This window comes from Schistocerca serialis, chromosome 7, assembly GCF_023864345.2.
Source record: "Schistocerca serialis cubense isolate TAMUIC-IGC-003099 chromosome 7, iqSchSeri2.2, whole genome shotgun sequence".
In the NCBI taxonomy this organism is placed as follows: Eukaryota; Metazoa; Arthropoda; class Insecta; order Orthoptera; family Acrididae; genus Schistocerca; species Schistocerca serialis.
This window is the reverse complement of record NC_064644.1, coordinates 27187671-27209430: the sequence shown is the minus strand read 5'-3', so window position 1 is coordinate 27209430 and position 21760 is coordinate 27187671. Positions and strand designations below refer to the sequence as shown.

The 21760-nt window shown below is 41.7% G+C and overlaps 1 protein-coding gene across 1 annotated transcript in view; it reads left to right on the top strand.

The window, feature by feature from the left end:
- Window positions 1-2000: 2000 nt before the first annotated feature.
- LOC126412566 (probable cytochrome P450 6a13) overlaps window positions 2001-21760 on the top strand; it is a 110131-nt gene continuing 90371 nt past the window's right edge. The window contains exon 1 of the mRNA XM_050082211.1: window positions 2001-2662. Coding sequence (XP_049938168.1) covers window positions 2340-2662 — 323 coding nt within the window. The 5' untranslated portion in view covers window positions 2001-2339. The remainder of the gene's footprint in view (window positions 2663-21760) is intronic.

The window sequence follows — 21760 nt, the reverse complement described above, 5'->3', positions numbered from 1 at the left end:
CGTACATTTTGTGCAGAGAAATGACTGTAAATGTCCAACCATTTTAAACGCTTCTAGTGCCAAAATTTGCAGAAGCCAATAGTGAACTTTAGAGCCACATGACTTGCTCTGTCAGATTATGACGTTACATGGTATTTTATCGTATATGATTGCGACAGCCTGTTTGAAACAATGTCATGCTCGCCTTTTGCGAGACACATGATTTCGAATTAATCTGCGGCTTTATGTACAGTGCCTCATTAGTTTGCTATAGGAACTGACGCGACGGTTGTAATAGTCTTCATGAATGTTCTCTAGTACGCTGTCATCAGTACCTTGTACTACACTGGGCCTCGTCTGTTTTGGTGGAGACAGTTCGTACTCACTTCGACCGGACTCTTCCTGTTATTCTCAAGATGATCCTCGTGTACTGAACAGCCATCTTAAGGTTCAGGTTCTTCCTGCCCTTCAAAATCAGTATGTCTGTCCAGTGTAATGTCATTTATTCCTACGTCATCCCCACAACTTTACTGAATTACTACTTTGTACAGCATATTCACGAACTCTCTATCCTGGACCCCGTTTCATTTCCATATTAACGTGCGCCCTTGTTTACGTGACAAGACGTCTGGGTTGTCTGCCGCGGATGTTAACAATCTGCTCGGAACTGTGTGCTCCGAAACAATTGTGCCTACACCATTAGCTTCGCCAATACCGACATGCTCGTGGACCGTAAGAATCTGCACTTTGTCAGCCTCGCTCAAGATTCCGGCTTTTCCCATTTACTACCCCTATCTTGTCTGCTGTGCACCGAACGTTACTCAATCTCGCCGCAAGCTCTAGGTACGATATGTGGCTCATCCGTGTATGGTGACGTACGTGGTTACTCTATGTCCAAATTATACCTGTGAAGGTTGGAAGCATAATGTCGAATTTGTAGACTTCTTTGGAGCAAGAATTGTTAGTAAACTGTTTAATGTTTCATTTTTTAAATGCAAAAGTGACAGCAAATAGGTGGAAAGAGTACACTGAAGGCATCTATGAGGGGGGATAATATAATCGATAAAATGGAGTCAGGAGGACAATATAAAGAAAATTAACTAAGCACCAAGCGAGAACAATAGGAGAGGAAGAGCAAGAAGGATGTGCTCGGATAAAGAAGGGCATGTGAGAGGATAGTAGACTTTCGACTCTACTGTTCCATCCATACATCGAGAAAGGATTGACGGAAATAATAGTAATAGTCGAGAGGAGAATTAAAATTCAAGGTGAAAGGATACCAATGATAACATTCGCTGATGGCATTTCTGTCCTCAGTGCAAGTGAAGTAGAATCACAGGATTTGTTGAATGAAATGAGTACAGTGCTGGGTAAAAATTAGAGGTGAAGATAATATAGTTAAAGACTAGGTTCTGAATCGAATCAGGAAGAGAAGTAATTTCGGACGGAACTTGACTAAAAGAAGATGTAGGTTGACAGAACGCATCATGACGCCTCAAGGAAACTTCAGCTTGGTGTTAGAGCAAAGTGTGTGTGGTCTGGGTTCGGTGATAGGCGTGTAAAAATTGCAAATTTGTGGTAGGATCTTATGGGACCAAAATGCTTAGGTCATCGGTCCCTAAGCTTACACACTGCTTAATCTAACTTACGCTGTGGACAACACATACATCAATCCCCGAGGGAAGACTCGAACCTCCGACGGGGGCAGCCGCACGGCCGTGACAGGACGCCTGAGACCGCGGGGCTACCCCGCGCGGCAGGCGTGTAAAAATATGTTGAGTGAGATCCAGGTTTGCCTACAGTACGCAGGTTGAAGCGGATTTGGTTCCAATAGTTATCCAGAGGACAGACCATGGTGATGAGCTGCGTGAACCCAGTGTTCGGGATGGAGCGCACTAAACAGTGAGCTCGCCGTTAATCTCGCCTATCAAGAGCCCCGAGCAGTCCGTTGCGTAAGTCCAAGGCTACGTAATTTATCTGCGCACGGCGGACCAACGCGTAGCGCCAGTCGCCAGTGTTGGCCTAGCAAACGGGCAGAGCACACGCGGGCTAAAGTGGTCCCCCTCGTCTGTTATGCCGCAGGAGACGAGTGGCGGCGAGCCGTACACAACTTGCTGGCGGTCGGCTGGCTGCTTGTACGCCCTCACAGACTCCAGTGTTTCGGCAGCACCTGTGACGCACAGTAGTACCAATGACCTCCCGACTGTGACGAAGTGACTTCAGTGTACGCGCTAGTGGGTACATTGACAAGTGTCTCGTGAGACATCAAGTGTACCTCGGACTCTTTACATCTGCTGTCTGGAAGCCGTTGCTACTGAAGTCCGTGGTCCTCTGTTGTGAAGCTTTGGCTCTCGTCAGCCATGTGGTGGTCTGTCAGTTTGTGGTTTACCCTCTCGATATCGACCGTCGCCATTGCTCTCCTGTACGCGTACCTCTCGTCGGTAAAAAACCACTGGAAGAGACTCGGCGTGCCGTACGTCAGAGGAGAGCTGTTATTCGGCAACGTCCGCCGCATGCTCTTCGCCCAAGAGGCGATGCCCGCCTTTTTCCACAGGATTTACCAACAGCTCGGCGACGTGCCCTACGGAGGATTCCACATGATGCTCACGCCGTGTCTCATGATGAAGGACGTGAGACTTATCAATAGAATCCTGGTGGCTGACTTCGCCCATTTCAGCAACAGGTAAGAGTGCATGAACTGCCGTGTCATCACACCATACTGATTTCTATAGCTCATAAATTCCCGCGTTTTGTGCGCCGTCTCCATCTACATACATACTCCGCAAGCCACAGTAAAATTCACAGCTGAAGGAAGTTGGTATCACTGCTAGTCACTCACTCTTACGAGTTTTTCTTAGCGTGTCTTACAAATCTCACAATGACCAACATGGTACCAGTTCTGCTTATACTGTATTTGTGCTTTACTATGTGCGACATTAAGCAACACCTAGGGAGGAGCGTCACATAACCTGAAATGCAAACTGTAGCGCTTATTTAATTTGTCAGTAGAATGTTGATGATGATGATTATGATGATGGCTGGTTTGTGCAGCGCTCAATTGTGCGGTCATGAGCGCCTGCACAAAGTCCCAATTTTCACGCAGTCCAAGCTTTGCACAGTCCAATCTAGCCACTGTCACGATGGAATGATGAGGGAATCATGACGACAACACAAATACCCAGTCCACGGGCTCAGTAGTGTGTGTGTCATAGTATGTGACTTGCTCGACGTAGGCACAGTCTTCGCAACGCCATGTGTCACACTCCGTGAGCGCTATTTGTTTCGAAACTGCATTAATAAAAAAAGTTAAAATATTGGTTTTAATGCTTCATGTATTATACAGCACTTCCCCTCACCATTTTCAGCACACAGAAAATTCAAAGAACCAACTACGTTAAACTGTCAGAAAAGTCATGTGGGATGTTGTTCAACACATACATTACATTGCTTTCGACGTTGGTTATCTTGAAAAAGCGTTGACCCTCCACGTTAATATGTGCACTTCGTCATTTTGTGGAATGTTCACATTGAAAACGCCAAGTCTCGTCACGCGCGATAATTTTTTTCCAGAAAAGAATTGTCTGCGTTGTGAATTTCAGTCAAGTCACGGCAGTGTTGTCGCGTCGTTGTTTTACTTGGGGAGTCACGGTGTGCGGCAGAAAATTTTCCACACTCTTCTCTCTTCTTCAGAATACTCTGCAGTGTCTCTTGAACGCTTTATTTAGAGATTGTGCCGCAGTGCGATTTGCGTACACATCATCATCGACACACTATGGACGCACTGGTTGACACTGGCAGGTCAGAAATGACTAGTCTAACACTTGTCACCACCTAGCAGCAGTTAGTGCCAGTCCTGGACCATTTTCTGAGCTTCAAAGCGAGCAGTGGCTGCCTTTTGTTTCCGCCGGTCAGTTTACACACTGTGTGTCCCTCCTAAGAGTAGTCATAAGCGTTTTCTCACAAGGGAACCTCCCCATCGCACCCCCCTCAGATTTAGCTATAAGTTGACACAGTGGATAGGCCTTGATAAACTGAACACAGATCAATTGAGAAAACAGGAAGAAGTTGTATGGAACTGTGAAAAAATAAGCAAAATATACAAACTGAGTAGTCGATGGGCCACATAGGCAACATCAAGGAAAACATGAGCTCAGTATCGCCGTGGTCACGTGGTAGCGTGAGCAGCTGCGGAAGAAGAGGTCCATAGTTCAAGTCTTCCTACGAGTGAAAATTTTACTTTCTTTATTTTTGCATAGTTATTATCTGTCCGTTCGTTCATTGACGTCTCTGTTCACTGTAATAAGTTTAGTGTCTGTGTTTTGCGACCGCATTGCAAAACCGTGCGATTAGTAGGCGAAAGGACGTGCCTCTCCAATCGGAACCGAAAACATTTGATCGCAAGGTCATAGGTCAACCGATTCCTCCACAGGAAAACACATCTGATATATTCTATGCGACACTGGTGACCGCATGTGCGTCACATGACAGGAATATGTTGTTGACCCACCTAACTTGTGCACTTGGCGAATGAGTAAAAGGATTCTTCTACCTTGCCCGATTTAGGTTTTCTTGTGGATGTGATAATCACCCCCAAAAAATTATGAAAACATAAGAGTTTTGTCACATAAACTGAAAATAAAAAAATTAAAGTTTTCACTCGATGGAAAATTTGAACCAAGGACCTTTCGTTCCGCAGCTGCTCACGTTACCACAAGACCACGGCACTCCTGCGGTCCTAGGGTCCTTGATGTTGCCTATGTTGCCACGAACTACTCATTTTGTATATTTTGCTTATTTTTTCACAGTTCCACACAACTTCTTCCTGTTTTATCAGTTTATCTGTGTTCAGTTTTTCAAGGCCTATCCATTGGGCCAACTTATAACTAAATCTGAGGGGGGTGCGATGGGGAGGTTCCCTTGTCAGGTGTTTTGGCACATATATGTAACTTCGCTTTTGCAACGTGCAGCTACAGTCAGTCCAATCAAATACTGCTCATAATGTCTTTCATGCAATGGCCATTGTCAACGGAAAGTACCGGTTTATTTCGCGTTACAGTGATAATTGTCTATAGCGACATTCGGCTTAGAGATGTGTATTAACAGAGAGCCAGTAAAGCACAGTAAAAACTTTGTTCGCCACGTCTTCGTTGCTCGATTTACTGCGTGTCATCTATCGCCCCGGCCCGTCACAACACTGCAACTGCTACGCAGCAGCGCTGCCGAGTGGCTACTGGAGCACTAGTCTTTCCACCAGTATTCCTGTCCCTGTCACTACAAGGTCTCTAGTGAAGGCGCCCCTGATTTCAAAATTAAATATCTCAAAAGGTAAGACCGATAGACGAGTGCAACAAACGGTATGTTTATTGTGAAAGTCGTAAGAATTTTAGACAGAAGTTATACAGTAGATTGCAAAATCGTTTGGAAAATTGCTGACAGAGGGCACTGTAATCGCAATACGTAGTGTCTGTACATAGTTCTCAGCATCTCAGAGCGATCAGTTCCACCGTTGAAACGAGAAAGCTGATTAACGTACCGAAGAAAGAGGTGAAAACAAGGTATTCCATTAACCAACGTATTTTTAACTTTCTTTCTGGTACTGACGTACTACATTTTAGAACACATGCCGCGCCGGATTAGCCGAGCGGTCTCAGGCGCTGCAGTCATGGACTGTGCGACTGGTCCCGCCGGAGGTTGGAGTCCTCCCTCGGGCATGGCTGTGTGTGTTTGTCCTTAGGATAATTTAGGTTAGGTAGTGTGTAAGCTTAGGGACTGATGACCTTCGTAGTTAAGTCCCATACGATTTCACACACATTTGAACATTTTTTTAGAACACAGTCCTATGGCGACAAGGCGAACTTTTCGAACACGATGTAATGCTCTAAAATGACTCGATGTGGAACCTACTTCCAAGCTCTTAGTCAAATTCCAACGGAGTGACGGAGTGACGACTGATGATCCAATGGGGAATGTTACTCCTAAAAACGTCTCTGGAACTATTTAGCAAAATCCAAAGACATCCGTCAGAAGAATTGCAGCAAAGACTAATATGATGCTTTACAGAACGCAGAAAATGCTGAGACGGAGCCTACATATCTTTATATTCAAAATCCCAGGCCACCAGGCTATATCAACCTGTCAGGTATAGGGCTGACTTTTCGAAATAGATTCTCGGAATGATTTGTACTGAAGGATTTGATGCTATCCACATTTCGTTCTGAGATGAAGCACACATCCATTTGAATGGAGTCGGGAATAAACAAAACTGGCCATTTTGGTGTCTAGTGTAAAGCGAGACCACTGTATCCTCCAAAGGTTACTATGTGGGCTGCACTATGCATAAGAGGCGTTATTGGTCCTTTTCTTCATTTTTTTATGCGAGAAGCGACTACCGGTGAACGTTACGTTGCAATTTTGTAACAGTTTGTTGCCACACAGCGCTGGAGGTTCCACTAGGGGCCGAGTGGTTCACCTAAGATGGAGCCATACCACATCACACCGAACACGTGTTTTGCTTTCTTGGTGAATACTTGGGCAACAGAGACTCTCGTCTTGATTACTGCACATTTACTGTCGTACGGACAGACTGGCCTCCATATTCCCCCGATCTAACACCTTGTGACTACATTTCGTTGTCCCCACTAAGAGATGCTGTCTACAAGAACTAACCCAGCAGGAGATTGAACCTGGCATTTCTGTGGCATCTGAATTCAGTTCCGTTCAGACACTGCAGGATGTGATGTCAACTTTCGTTGTTCGTCTGCGCGTCCTGTGTACTTGAAGGGTGGACATTTCGAAAAGACTGTAGTGGTCTGGAAAGACAGCTGGCAGAGGACGATTTTGATTGCTAGCTTTGGTACTACACGAGCTGCACAGTGTACAGTGCTGTGCGGTAGCAGCTTTTCGAACTATTTTGAAACTTCTGTATGAAATTCTTAAAGCTTCCACAATGAACATAACTTCAGTTCCACTCTTCTATCGAACTTAGTTTTCGAGATATTTGATTTAGAAACCAGGGACTCCTTCGTGGGACATACTGTTCATGGCGCTAACCGAATATCTTAAGCGACTATTGTTTAACTCTGTTTCTACTGAGCATGCAAAACAGATTTAAAAGTAATTTTGTTTGTAACTGGAAAAAAACCAGATGCTTTGACACTGGGCTTCATATGAAGAAACACGCAATGAGCAGTAATCGTTAGCGCGACTCCACAACGCAAAAAGGAAATTGAGATATCTGGTGAAACAACAAAGGTAATGAGCCCGAGAGGTCATCTGTTTCACAGTGTACAGTACGAAGCAACGGCTATAGAAAAAGTCAAATAAGCTGAAATGCTATCTGAACGGTTTATAGAATTTGTCAACTCATGCTTAACTCACAGTTTGTGGCTTCCACGTAACCAACATAAGCCTATTCTTCGCAACAATATGCGTCCCATACAGAATACTTTCTTAACTGAAGAAAAGTTGTGGAACTCATTCTGACAGTGTGACCAGCCAAAAATATGTTTTCCGCTACGAGCATACTCAAATTCCGCAACAATGTCACATAATTATTAACGCACACTGTTGTTGTTGTTGTGGTCTTCAGTCCTGAGACTGGTTTGATGCAGCTCTCCATGCTGCTCTATCCTGTGCAAGCTTCTTCATCTCCCAGTACCTACTGCAACCTACATCCTTCTGAATCTGCTTAATGTATTCATCTCTTAGTCTCCCCCTACGATTTTTACCCTCCACGCTGCCCTCCAATACTAAATTGGTGATCCCTTGATGCTTCAGAACATGTCCTACCAACTGATCCCTTCTTCTAGTCAAGTCATGCCACAAACTTCTCTTCTCCCCAATCCTATTCAATACTTCCTCATTAGTTATGTGATCTACCCATCTAATCTTCAGCATTCTTCTGTAGCACCACATTCCGAAAGCTTCTATTCTCTTCTTGTCCAAACTATTTACCGTCCATGTGTAACGCTCCCGCCCTACTCGGACGTACGTTAGCTCTATAAAGCCTGTACTGTAATAAGTTCACGGGCTTCACCTTATAAACAAGGATTTTAGTACATAAGTTGACCGCGTGTACCTAATAGAAGCAAGATCGGACTTGTACTCAGTCAATAACTACAGCGATGCAGTCAAGCAAATGTAAAGTATAATTACTCTTTCGTATGGACAAGAAGTACACACAGTAGATGTCACCTATAATTAATAATTCGGTCGCCAGCCTACTTAGGCAATGAGTGAGTTTTTCCTTGTACAAGTGGGTGCATGTACAAGCATAGTAACTCGTAGTAATGAAGCGTTATATGGCAAAGTTTGAAACCGGAAAAATCCACTGAACTAAAGTCTTCTCCCTTTGTACTAATTTGGATGAACTACATTTATACAACACCACCCAGCAATGATTACTACAAACTGCATTTTGTATATTGATCAGACCGAAATCGGGCATAGATCGCCCTAGCGTCGACAATCTTGAAAGTACACACACAATATCACTATTAATGATGGAAAAACACTAATACACTTAGGTTTAATATAGAACTTAGCTTTACAGGTCAAATCTGGTCAGTACACATCAAGGTTTGAACGAATGGACAAGAGAAAAGGGGGGGCCCTGAAACTGTTATGGTCGTTAAACTGAAACTATTAAGTACTGAAGGCAAATTAACACTCAAAATTATCAATCTATGGATAACTACTCTTTTGTCTTACTTCTGAATAATTTAACTGTCATTCTTTCTGTCTCAAATTAATTAAATAACATCGCTAACTCAATTCAAAAAGAACTCTCTTCCAATTTAGTCATGCTTTTGTTCTTTACCAACATTTGCAACAACACACAGAACTATAGATTCCTTTATGGCATAGATTAATCGGCTGATTATTTTCATTAACACAAACATTAAATTTCCAGTTTAGGATACTCGGGTTGCACAATACGAGGTAAGGATCCTGTCTAGGTCAGTGATCAGGATAAGTCATGGCTAAAGCAATTCTGGTAAAAGTCACGTTATTATTGAACAGTTAGAAACATTTTCGACACTGGTCCACACAGATACACTTCTAAAGATGAAATAAATGTTTGACATGTGCAAGTCGGTGCGGCGGATGGCGGGCAGCGAGATAGCGAGAAGCACGGCACACATGCAAGCACGGCTAAGGCTCACACAACATCGGCACTTTCCTTCTTCTTAGCGTCGTAATCTTTCCAATTTTGTGCCTCAGAATACAGCCATGCCAAGTAGTCGTCGGAATCGGTTCATCCGAGGCTCAATGGAATCCACTTTTCCTGGGTAGCCTCCTCGGTACAGTACGTGTACTTCCGACTGTTGCTCGCCTCCGACTGTAATACTGTGCCCGTTGTACCGAACCGCGCCAGTGTGCGTTTTCCCGCCTCGCCTGCCTCCACCTTTTCCCGCTCCCCTACAGGTAGGGTATTCACCACAGGTCTTCTACTACACATATCCTAATGCATTACCTACGTATGGACCAAGTGTATAAATTACAATTTTCACATCTTACAATAGTTTTAACATTAAATACACTTCCCTTTGATTACCACATTATTTGAAATCTAACATAAATAATAATATTCGTTTCAAAAGTTGCTCACAGTCTCTTTGACCTAACAATACGAACCAAAAAAAAAAAATTCAAAACATTGTTTACGTTAATTTATCTAAATTCATAAAGAAAAAAAAATATTATATGTACAGTTGTCGTTCCACATGCCCCTGTTTACAGAAAATTTTCTTAAGTCCAAAATTTTATGGGAACACTAAATCTTACAATTATACAGTGGTTCTGAATCTTTACTTAATTGTCCAAAAAGATTTACACTACATATTTCCTTTTACTCACTGTATGTAGGTTTACACTTTTTTAACACATCAAGAATAATTACTTGTCATTTACTCAAGTGCCTTTTGCACAGTCCAACTTCCCATCATAACATCACTAAAATAGCAATGTAGTCATTTTTTCTAAATTTCTCAAAGAAATAATTTAAAATTCTGGAATACAAACATTTAACTACAAAAATATTGCATATTTTGTATACACTATAAGATAATTTGTCGCTGCTTGCTTTGAATAGCAGTCCATTTCCTTACTCACTAAACAAAACACACACACATATATTCAGAAAATTAACTATACATATTTGCTGCCTATTATGCGGATTTGGGCAGTCCTTTTCACTCCATATTGTCACCTCTCCTGGATCACATTTACCATTTTCCATCGATTATTTATCTCCCCTCATTGGTATTTGGCAGTCCTTCATATTATGGTTCAAACACTGCCCATTTTCATTTTTGACAGTCCCATCTTTTATCTGGCTGATAGGATTTATCCTTTCTTTTCAGTCCTTTTCTCCATACATTTTTACAGTTACAGTACAATTGGTAATCTGAAACTCACATAACTACATTAGCACACTTTCAAGGGTATACAGACATTTACAAAGATTAGATACATTTAGAATAACTTGGGTTCAGTATAAGATACAGCACATTTACTCGTTCCTAGGAACATACAGTTTCAGGTCCACAATATTTCTTACACCTAAAGGTCTTTTGGATTTTGGGTAGATCAGGTAGTAAGTATAGTCATGTGGAATATTCTGTATTGTATATGGTCCATTATAAATATATTTAAATTTTGAAATTTCATAGTTTAGTTCACTAGACTTTTCGTGGGTTTTAAAAGAACATAATCTCCAATTTTAAATTTTGAAACTTTTAAATTTTTATTGTGTCTTTTAGATCTAGATTCAGCTTTTTGCTTTGCCCTTTTTATCACCAACTCTTTCTTTTGATCCAATCCCAAACTTATACAAGGTGGAAACTCTAGTTTTTCTTCAATTAAACTTTTACTACTTCTGCCTAACAAAATTTCTTCCGGTGGAAATCCTGTAGTTTCATGATGTAATTTGTTCATGACATTCTCAAAATCCGATATAAACCTGCCCCAAACTCTAAATCATGTCCCTTCCTGTCTTTTCCGCAACGCACCTTGGTCGACTGTGGCATCGTCCCAAGATACGTTCCTGCCCTGTGAACCAATTATATCTGGCGGCTTTTTCGGTTTCTGGAGTTCAAAGTCTTTGTTTACTTGAACTCGTTGCAAAATAAACATTGAGTCGTCCGGCGGCTCTTTCTTTCTTTGTTCTGTTTCAACGTCTGGATTTTGTTTTGATACGTCGTCATCGTTAGGTACAATATCGCAATTAACTGCATCCCCTATATTTTCACTGATTTTCTCATACCCTCTTTCAGTAAAAGTATATTCATTTTCCTTTACACCTGAAAATTCATCTTCACTAGAGTCATCACTACTCTCTTCCTCAACATCAGATTCACTTAAGTACGCCACTTTTGCACAATAGGGATAGTTAGTACATTCATTTTCGTCTGTATTTGTGTATCTTTCATCATCCGAACTATCGTCGGAATCCGACCATTCCGGATCGCTTTCAGGTTCTAACATAAAAGCTTTTCTGAGAAAGGCACTAAGTTCTTCCTCTGTATTGTCGTCAGGCTTGGATTTTAATTCAATCTCCTCTTTTGGCAAAACGGCCTCATCCTCAGCTTTATTTACATCTACTGTGACTTCATATTTAGTGTAATCCTCGTGGACTTTAATTACTTTCAGGTAATCATCTACCCCTTCTCCACGGTGCCTCTCGGTAGCAGCTTGTACTATTGGCGGACTGTTAGCAGAAGTTATTTCTTCGTCAATGCTGAGGATTTCATCCTCCAAATCCTTCCTATCATTAACCTTCCTCCTATCGGGAGCACGCGTATTTTGCGCGGCGCTATTTATTCTCCCCTCTTCAAATTTGGGCCACGTCACTTTATGGACGTCCCTACTATCTCTCTTTCCACCAACTAATCTCTTCGCCTCATACTCCCTTTTAAAATCCTTCCACTCACATTGCTTTAGGCCCTTGTACAGATCATCGATCTGCACACGCCAAGCAGTTACTTCTGCTAATTCATCCTCGCCTTTTATCTCATTGCAAACACTGCTAACCGCACCTCTCTGTGTATTCACAGTTTCATTTATTGTTTCCTTTGCCACGGAATCATCACTCGTAAAATTTTCATTAGCTCTGACGGCTATGTTCGTATCTACTGCTGTCGTATTGCTAGCGGCTTCTTTCCGAACAGATGTTCTGCTAGGCTGGGCCGTTGCCCTCTGACGCTCCACTCGCCTGTTAACATGTAGCGCCCTGTGCGGCAGAGATGACTCATTCTGGCTCGCACCTGACGCTTGATTCGCCACAACACTTTGCGGCGTTCCATGTCCGTCCCTAGCCTGTCTCATTACATTACGGGTCGGTCTGGTATCTTTTCTTAAATCGGGGCCGGTATGAATTGTCCGCTTCCGTTTGGCCCGCAACGTTCGCGGAAATTAGTTTCCCGCATCGTTATTATTTTGCGCGGTATACCCTCTACCGCGACCTGGATAATTTCCTCTGCCTCTTCCTCTGCCTCTTCCTCTCTGTATTATATTGACGCGAAATCCATCGCCGTCATTTCTTTCGTCATTGTTTCGGTTATTACGGTTACCAAAATTTTGATAATTGGCACGACTTTCGCGCCAATGATCCTCGTCTTCGACTCTTTCTAGAAATGCTTGGAAGCTACGATGATTGCTTCCTACATACCTCTTGGAATCCTCCGGAAGCTTTTTATATAGCTCCCAGATAATTTCTGAATCTGATCTTCGATCTTTTAAATGCGTCAATTTCCGGTACCAATGCTCGCAGAAATCTTTCAAAGAATTCCTGCCCCTGTTATCATGCTGTTTGGCCATGATGAACTCCCGCCATAAATGGTCCTGCTTTTGTTCAGACCAATATTCTTCCGTAAATCTCTGCCTAAATTCTTCGAACGTCATTCGTCCGGTATTTAAATTTATTCCCCAGCGCTTAGCGTCACCTGCTAAGGCGCTAATTACTACGTTTATCTTTTCCTGATCAGACAAGTGCTCAGGAAATACTCTCTCGCAATTTTTAATAAAATCTAACGGATGCCACCCGTTATGTTTCTTGGCTGGATCGAAGCGTTGCTCGCCTTCTAACAGCTTCGTAATTGGTGTGCCATTACAGACAACACCAGGCCTATCTTAAATTTTGCTCTCCAGATCCAGAATTCTGCCTTGAATTTTCGTAATATTTTGTTCACAATTTTGAACACATCCGGTTACTTTTTTACTTAAATCCCTTTCAGTGTCTAAAACTACCTTTTTCAATTGTGATATCCCGTGTTGACATTCGTTTACGATCTCAGTTTTGAGAACGAAAACTTTTTCGTCTACCTCAGTTTCAACCAGAGGTCCTACTTTCTCTTGGATGTTGAGAATTTCAACATCGAATCTACTATTAATGTTTACAATTTCCTCCTGCATAGTATCCATATTTTTGTTAATGGTAACAATTTCAAGTTTCAGTGTATTTACCACAGAACTTAAATTACCCACTTTTTGTTCTACCTGTTCTATTTGTTTACTAATTTTAATTCCCTGTCCTTCGACCCGTGCTTTAATTTGATCCACGTGTGTTTTAAGCTGCTCATTCTGTGTTTTGAGCTGCTCGTCAACGTGCGTTTTAAGCTGCTCAATCTGTCCTGCAATTTGTTTGGTTAATTGTTCAAATAAGTCGTTCATACTTAATATTTTTATACTGTTTCGTTCTACAGGATCGATGTGTTCCGATTCTACTTCAGAAGTTTCTTTCGGTTCTTTCTTTATCTGTGGTGAATCAAACATGTCAGTGGATTCATTCACATAACCACTATCATCTACAAAGTCACCTTCTACTTCCTGTTTTACTCCTTGCTGTGTCCGAGGCGATCTCAACCTTTCAATCTGTTCATTGACATGTTCGTGGTATTGTATGTACGCCAACTGTCTTTCGCTAACGCCATCTGTTATCTGGCCGCGTAAACTCCGGCTACTGCCAGCCGCATTCTCCATTTCGCTTGGCGCACCTACCCCGTCTACGTTTCTGTCCCTACTAAATGCCAACTACACCACACTATTATACTTGACTCACACTGCAGTTTCTTTTACTGAACTTTATTGCTATTCGTGCCACTGAACATCCACTGTTCGTTATTTACATTAATTTGTAACCGACAACAGCTGGATGTCCTGTCACCGGGAAGCCACTTGTAACGCTTCCGCCCTACTCGGACGTACGTTAGCTCTATAAAGCCTGTACTGTAATAAGTTCACGGGCTTCACCTTATAAACAAGGATTTTAGTACATTAGTAGACTGCGTGTACCTAATAGAAGCAAGATCGGACTTGTACTCAGTCAATAACTACAGCGATGCAGTCAAGCAAATGTAAAGTATAATTACTCTTTCGTATGGACAAGAAGTACACACAGTAGATGTCACCTATAATTAATAATTCGGTCGCCAGCCTACTTAGGCAATGAGTGAGTTTTTCCTTGTACAAGTGGGTGCATGTACAAGCATAGTAACTCGTAGTAATGAAGCGTTATATGGCAAAGTTTGAAACCGGAAAAATCCACTGAACTAAAGTCTTCTCCCTTTGTACTAATTTGGATGAACTACATTTGCACAACACCACCCAGCAATGATTACTACAAACTGCATTTTGTATATTGATCAGACCGAAATCGGGCATAGGTCGCCCTAGCATCGACAATCTTGAAAGTACACACACAATATCACTATTAATGATGGAAAAACACTAATACACTTAGGTTTAATATAGAACTTAGCTTTACAGGTCAAATCTGGTCAGTACACATCAAGGTTTGAACGAATGGACAAGAGAAAAGGGGGGGCCCTGAAACTGTTATGGTCGTTAAACTGAAACTATTAAGTACTGAAGGCAAATTAACACTCAAAATTATCAATCTGTGGATAACTACTCTTTTGTCTTACTTCTGAATAATTAAACTGTCATTATTTCTGTCTCAAATTAATTAAATAACATCGCTAACTCAATTAAAAAAAAACTCTCTTCCAATTTAGTCATGCTTTTGTTCTTTACCAACATTTGCAACAACACACAGAACTATAGATTCCTTTATGGCATAGATTAATCGGCTGATTATTTTCATTAACACAAACATTAAATTTCCAGTTTAGGATACTCGGGTTGCACAATACGAGGTAAGGATCCTGTCTAGGTCAGTGATCAGGATAAGTCATGGCCAAAGCAATTCTGGTAAAAGTCATGTTATTATTGAACAGTTAGAAACATTTTCGACACTGGTCCACACAGATACACTTCTAAAGATGAAATAAATGTTTGACCTGTGCAAGTCGGTGCGGCGGATGGCGGGCAGCGAGATAGCGAGAAGCACGGCACACATGCAAGCACGGCTAAGGCTCACACAACATCGGCACTTTCCATCTTCTTAGCGCCGTAATCTTTCCAATTTTGTGCCTCAGAATATAGCCATGCCAAGTAGTCGTCGGAATCGGTTCATCCGAGGCTCAATGGAATCCACTTTTCCTGGGTAGCCTCCTCGGTACAGTACGTGTACTTCCGACTGTTGCTCGCCTCCGACTGTAATACTGTGCCCGTTGTACCGAACCGCGCCAGTGTGCGTTTTCCCGCCTCGCCTGCCTCCACCTTTTCCCGCTCCCCTACAGGTAGGGTATTCACCACAGGTCTTCTACTACACATATCCTAATGCATTACCTACGTATGGACCAAGTGTATAAATTACAATTTTCACATCTTACAATAGTTTTAACATTAAATACACTTCCCTTTGATTACCACATTATTTGAAATCTAACATAAATAATAATATTCGTTTCAAAAGTTGCTCACAGTCATTTTAACCTAACAATACGAACCAAAAAAAAAAAAAATTTCAAAACATAGTTTACATAATTTATCTAAATTCATAAAGAAAAAAAATATTATATGTACAGTTGTCGTTACACATGTTTCACTTCCATACATGGCTACACTACATACAAATACTTTCAGAAATGACTTCCTGACATTTAAATCTATACTCGATGTTAACAAATTTCTCTTCTTCAGAAACGATTTCCTTGCCATTGCCAGTCTACATTTTATATCCTCTCTACTTCGACCATCATCAGTTATTTTGCTCCCCAAATAGCAAAACTCCTTTACTACTTTAAGTGTCTCATTTCGTAATCTAATACCCTCAACATCACCCGACTTAATTCGACTACATTCCATTGTCCTTGTTTTGCTTTTGTTGATGTTCATCTTATATCCTCCCTTCAAGACACCATCCATTCCGTTCAACTGCTCTTCCAAGTCCTTTGCTGTCTCTGACAGAATTACAATGTCATCGGCGAACCTCAAAGGTTTTATTTCTTCTCCATGGATTTTAATACGTACTCCGAATTTTTCTTTTGTTTCCTTTACTGCTTGCTCAATATACAGATTGAATAACATCGGGGAGAGGCTACAACCCTGTCTCACTCCCTTCCCAACCACTGCTTCCCTTTCATGTCCCTCGATTCTTATAACTGCCATCTGGTTTCTGTACAAATTGTAAATAGCCTTTCGCTCCCTGTATTTTACCCCTGCGACCTTTAGAATTTTAAAGAGAGTATTCCAGTCAACATTGTCAAAAGCTTTCTCTAAGTCTACAAATGCTAGAAACGTAGGTTTGCCTTTCCTTAATCTTTCTTCTAAGATAAGTCGTAAGGTCAGTATTGCCTCACGTCTTCCAGTATTTCTACGGAATCCAAACTGATCTTCCCCGAGGTCGGCTTCTACTAGTTTTTCCATTCGTCTGTAAAGAATACGTGGTAGTATTTTGCAGCTGTGGCGTATTAAACTGATTGTTCTGTAATTTTCACATCTGTCAGCACCTGCTTTCTTTGGGATTGGAATTATTATATTCTTCTTGAAGTCTGAGGGTATTTCGCCTGTTTCATACATCTTGCTCACCAGATGGTAGAGTTTTGTCAGGACTGGCTCTCCCAAGGCCGTCAGTAGTTCTAGTGGAATGTTGTCTACTCCGGGGGCCTTGTTTCGGCTCAGGTCTTTCAGTGCTCTGTCAAACTCTTCACGCAGTATCGTATCTCCCATTTCATCTTCATCTACATCCTCTTCCATTTCCATAATATTGTCCTCAAGTACATCGCCCTTGTATAGACCCTCTATATACTCCTTCCACCTGCTTTCCTTTCATTGCTTAGAACTGGGTTTCCATCTCAGCTCTTGATGTTCGTACAAGTGGTTCTCTTATCTCCAGAGGTCTCTTTAATTTTCCTGTAGGCAGTATCTATCTTACCCCTAGTGAGATAAGCCTCTACATCCCTACATTTGTCCTCTAGCCATCCCTGCTTAGCCATTTTGCACTTCCTGTCGATCTCATTTTTGAGACGTTTGTATTCTTTTTTGCCTGCTTCATTTACTGCATTTTTATATTTTCTCCTTTCATCAATTAAATTCAATATTTCTTCTGTTACCCAAGGATTTCTTCTAGCCCTCGTCTTTTTAACTACTTGATCCTCTGCTGCCTTCACTACTTCATCCCTCAAAGCTACCCATTCTTCTTCCACTGTATTTCTTTTCCCCATTCCTGTCAATTGTTCCCTTATGCTCTCCCTGAAACTCTCTACAACCTCTGGTTTAGTCAGTTTATCCAGGTCCTATCTCCTTAAATTCCCACCTTTTTGCAGTTTCTTCAGTTTTAATCTACAGGTCATAACCAATAGATTGTGGTCAGAGTCCACATCTGCCCCTGGAAATGTCTTACAATTTAAAACCTGGTTCCTAAATCTCTGTCTTACCATTATATAATCTATACGATACCTTTTAGTATCTCCAGGGTTCTTCCATGTATATAACCTTCTATCATGATTCTTAAACCAAGTGTTAGCTACGATTAAGTTGTGCTCCGTGCAAAATTCTACCAGGCGGCTTCCTCTTTCTTTTCTTAGCCCCAATCCATATTCACCTACTACGTTTCCTTCTCTCCCTTTTCCTACACTCGAATTCCAGTCACCCATGACTATTAAATTTTCGTCTCCCTTCACTATCTGAATAATTTTTTATTCAATTTCTTCGTCATCTGCAGAGCTAGTTGGCATATAAACTTGTACTACTGTAGTAGGTGTGGGCTTCGTATCTGTCTTGGCCACAATAATGCGTTCACTATGCTGTTTGTAGTAGCTTACCCGCATTCTTATTTTCCTATTCATTATTAAACCTACTCCTGCATTACCCCTATTTGACTTTGTGCTTATAACCCTGTAGTCACCTGACCAAAAGTCTTGATCCTCCTGCCACCGAACTTCACTAATTCCCACTATATCTAACTTTAACCTATCCATTTCCCTTTTTAAATTTTCTAACCTACCTGCCCGATTAAGGAATCTGACATTCCACGCTCCGATCCGTAGAACGCCAGTTTTCTTTCTCCTGATAACGACATCCTCCTGAGTAGTCCCCGCCCGGAGATCCGAATGGGGGACTATTTTACCTCCGGAATATTTTACCCAAGAGGACGCCATCATCATTTAATAATACAGTAAAGCTACATGCCCTCGGGAAAAATTACGGCCGTACTTTTCCCTTGCTTTCAGCCGTTCGCAGTACCAGCACAGCAAGGCCGTTTTGGTTATTGTTACAAGGCCAGATCAGTCAATCATCCAGACTGTTCCCCGTGCAACTACTGAAAAGGCTGCTGCCCTTCTTCAGGAACCACGCTTTTGTCTGGCCTCTCAACAGATACCCCTCCGTTGTGGTTGCACCTACGGTACGGCTATCTGTATCGCTGAGGCACGCAAGCCTCCCCACCAACGGCAAGGTCCATGGTTCATGGGGGGGGGGATATTCACGGTACACTCGTGAAATGGTCGTACCGGTAAATCCCCACTTCATCGCTACGTCGGAGATCGGAGATGTGTCTCATCGCTCGTGCACCGATTATAACACCAGTTCAGGCTCACTTAAATTTGATAACCTGCCATTGTAGCAGCAGTAACCGATCTAACAACTGCGCCAGACACTCGTTGTCTTATATAGGCGTTGCCGACTGCAGCGCCGTGTTCCGCCTGTTTGCATACATTTGAATACCCATGCCTATGCCAGTTTCATTGGCGCTTCAGTTTATTATCTGTTGTTGTCATCAGTCATGACATATTATATTTAATTAAATGCAATCTCTAGTGAAATTATTTACTATTATTTTATTAATGTTATTATTTGTGTCTTAAGAACGAATAAGCTCCACAAGTACTCATTTGCTTACTAATAAGATCATTATAATTCAGCGTCAGACGATTCCAGCACCTGTCCGTCTTTGTTAGACAGCTCATACATACATTTTCTATATTTAAGGATATGTTCCTCCGTAGTTGCGTACTAAATACAATAACGGTAGTTGTTTTCCTTCTATAGTTGTAGTTGTAAGTAGCTTCTTTTCTGAGTCTATTACGTTTGTTTAGTTTTAAAGTCATCTTGGAGAAAGCGTATGCACTGAGGCAAGACTAGTATTATTTGTGCTGGTTTCTGAGTATTCGAAATAACACACTGGTCATCAACATTTTTTTTTATTTGACCTAGTGTATTTGAGAATTTGATGCTATTCTTAGAGCCTAACGCCTCGTTTTCTCTACAATAAATCTAAACCTTTAGTTTGTTTAAAGCTCATATGGCTCATAATGTTCATTGACTATCCTTTCATACTTCTCGAAATGTTCTGTTGTATTATATACGTTGTATCCGGAATGAGGACAGTTTTTGGATTCACAAATGACATGTTATTACATAAATAGCGGTTTACTGAAAACCTCTTCTGGTAAAATTTCATACAAACTTGCCTGAATTGTCTTCATCACCCTCGCTATTGTCTTACGGCTCTTCTACAGTTTATTCCATTCATTTATTACTTCAGTACAGAGGAACACATCAGAGTCATGTAGTCATATTGCCTGAATTCTCGTCCGTGCGGAGGAAGCAAGGTTTGAAGAAGCGGCCAAAATTCTTATCAATATTCTACTCTCTGTTCATACATCCTATTCAGAGATTTCCGGTTACAGAAACATCACATTCAACTCACATTCAATTAATGGATCTTGAAGTTCAGAATAAATCATATCCCGTACAGTATCCTTGTCCTTGAATGCTGCTTCCATAAGCAGCTTACAACAACGTTCCATTGTGGCAGTACCCGATTTCTATATTGTATTCCGTTACTGTAGTTTTAAAGTTCAGATTCATACATCCTATGCAGAGATTTCCGGTTAGAGAAACATCACATTCGAATCTCATTCAGTTAATGGATCTTCAGCTTCAGAATAAATTATATCCCGTACAGTATCCTTATTCCTGAATTCTGCTTCCATAAGCAGCTTACAACAACGTTCCATTGTGGCAGTACCCGACTTCACTATTTTATTCCGTTGGTATACATTTAAAGTTCAGATTCATAAGAAACGGCTTTAATAATAATGGTCTAATAATAATAACGTCCATTTCCATAGGCTAAAGAGTACGAATTAAAAAGAAAATACTTCTTGTAACATCTGCGGATTTCACATTCGTCTTATGTCTCCGGGTTCAAATGCGGTTCACTAACTTACTTCTGGTGGCCACTAGCACATTACACTCTTTGGATTTCGCTTTCGCGTTGTCATCAATAACTGTCTTCATTTAACCATTTTGCGGAGAATAAATGTCACGATTTTTTCTCATCTCGCCCTAGTTCACCCCTATATTCTGTTTTCTACTTTGGTTCTGAAGAGCCAGCTTTAGCACTCATTATTTAGTAGCCTCATGCCTTTTAGGCTTCTATATCCCATTCACACTCCTACAATTCACACGACTTGTTGTAACGAATTAATTTAATAATATATAGACTGAGCATTAACGAAATCGACAAACAGCAGAGACCGATTCCTCTCTGGAAATGGAGGAAAAACGGTTCTATGAACATGTGTCCGAAAATGCTTCGTTCCCATGGCAGACGGCGCTGACGAATGAAAATTCCTCCGACAATGTGCCGTGAGTTCCTTGAGTGTTGCAGGTTGTGTGATTCACGCGGTCTACTTTAAGCAGTAGAAAGGTCCAGTGTTCATGTCAGGAACAGGCCAGGATGGTGTTTGTGTGCGGCCAAGCAGATGGAAACGGTCGAGAGTCAGCACAGCTGTACCAAAACAAAGAATCCTCACAGAGACAAACCACATCACACAACATTTCAAAGCCTTTTCGGGCGTCTGTGTGATCATTGGTTACTTTCTTAGGAACGAACGTTTGGGCAGGCGGCGGACTGTGCGTGCACCTGATTTGGGGGACCATGTAATACAGGATGTTGACACGAACCCCAGTACGAGGTCCAGGCAAATGGCGCGCCAACGTGGTGTAAACCGAAGTGCGATTATGTGTACCCTGTATGCCTCTTAGCACTATGGGACTTAACATCTGAGGTCATCAATCCCCTAGAACTTAGAACTACTTAAACCCAACTAACCTAAAGACATCACGAACATCCATGCCCGAGACAGGATTCGAACCTGTGACCGTAGCGGTCGCGCGGTTCCAGACTGACGCGCCTAGAACCGTTCGGCGTACCCTGTATGACAAGGCGTGTATTGCATTCCATGGAAACTATTTTGAACATCTGTTGTGATGTGGATGAGATGCAGCTCTGAACTGTGTTCTGGGCAGATTTGTTGTCGTTGTACGCACGCCGTCCATTTCCGGACACATGTTCGTAGGACCTTCTTTCTTCCATTTCCTGTCAGGAATCCATCCCTGCAGTTTGTCGGTTGTATTATGGTTCAACCTG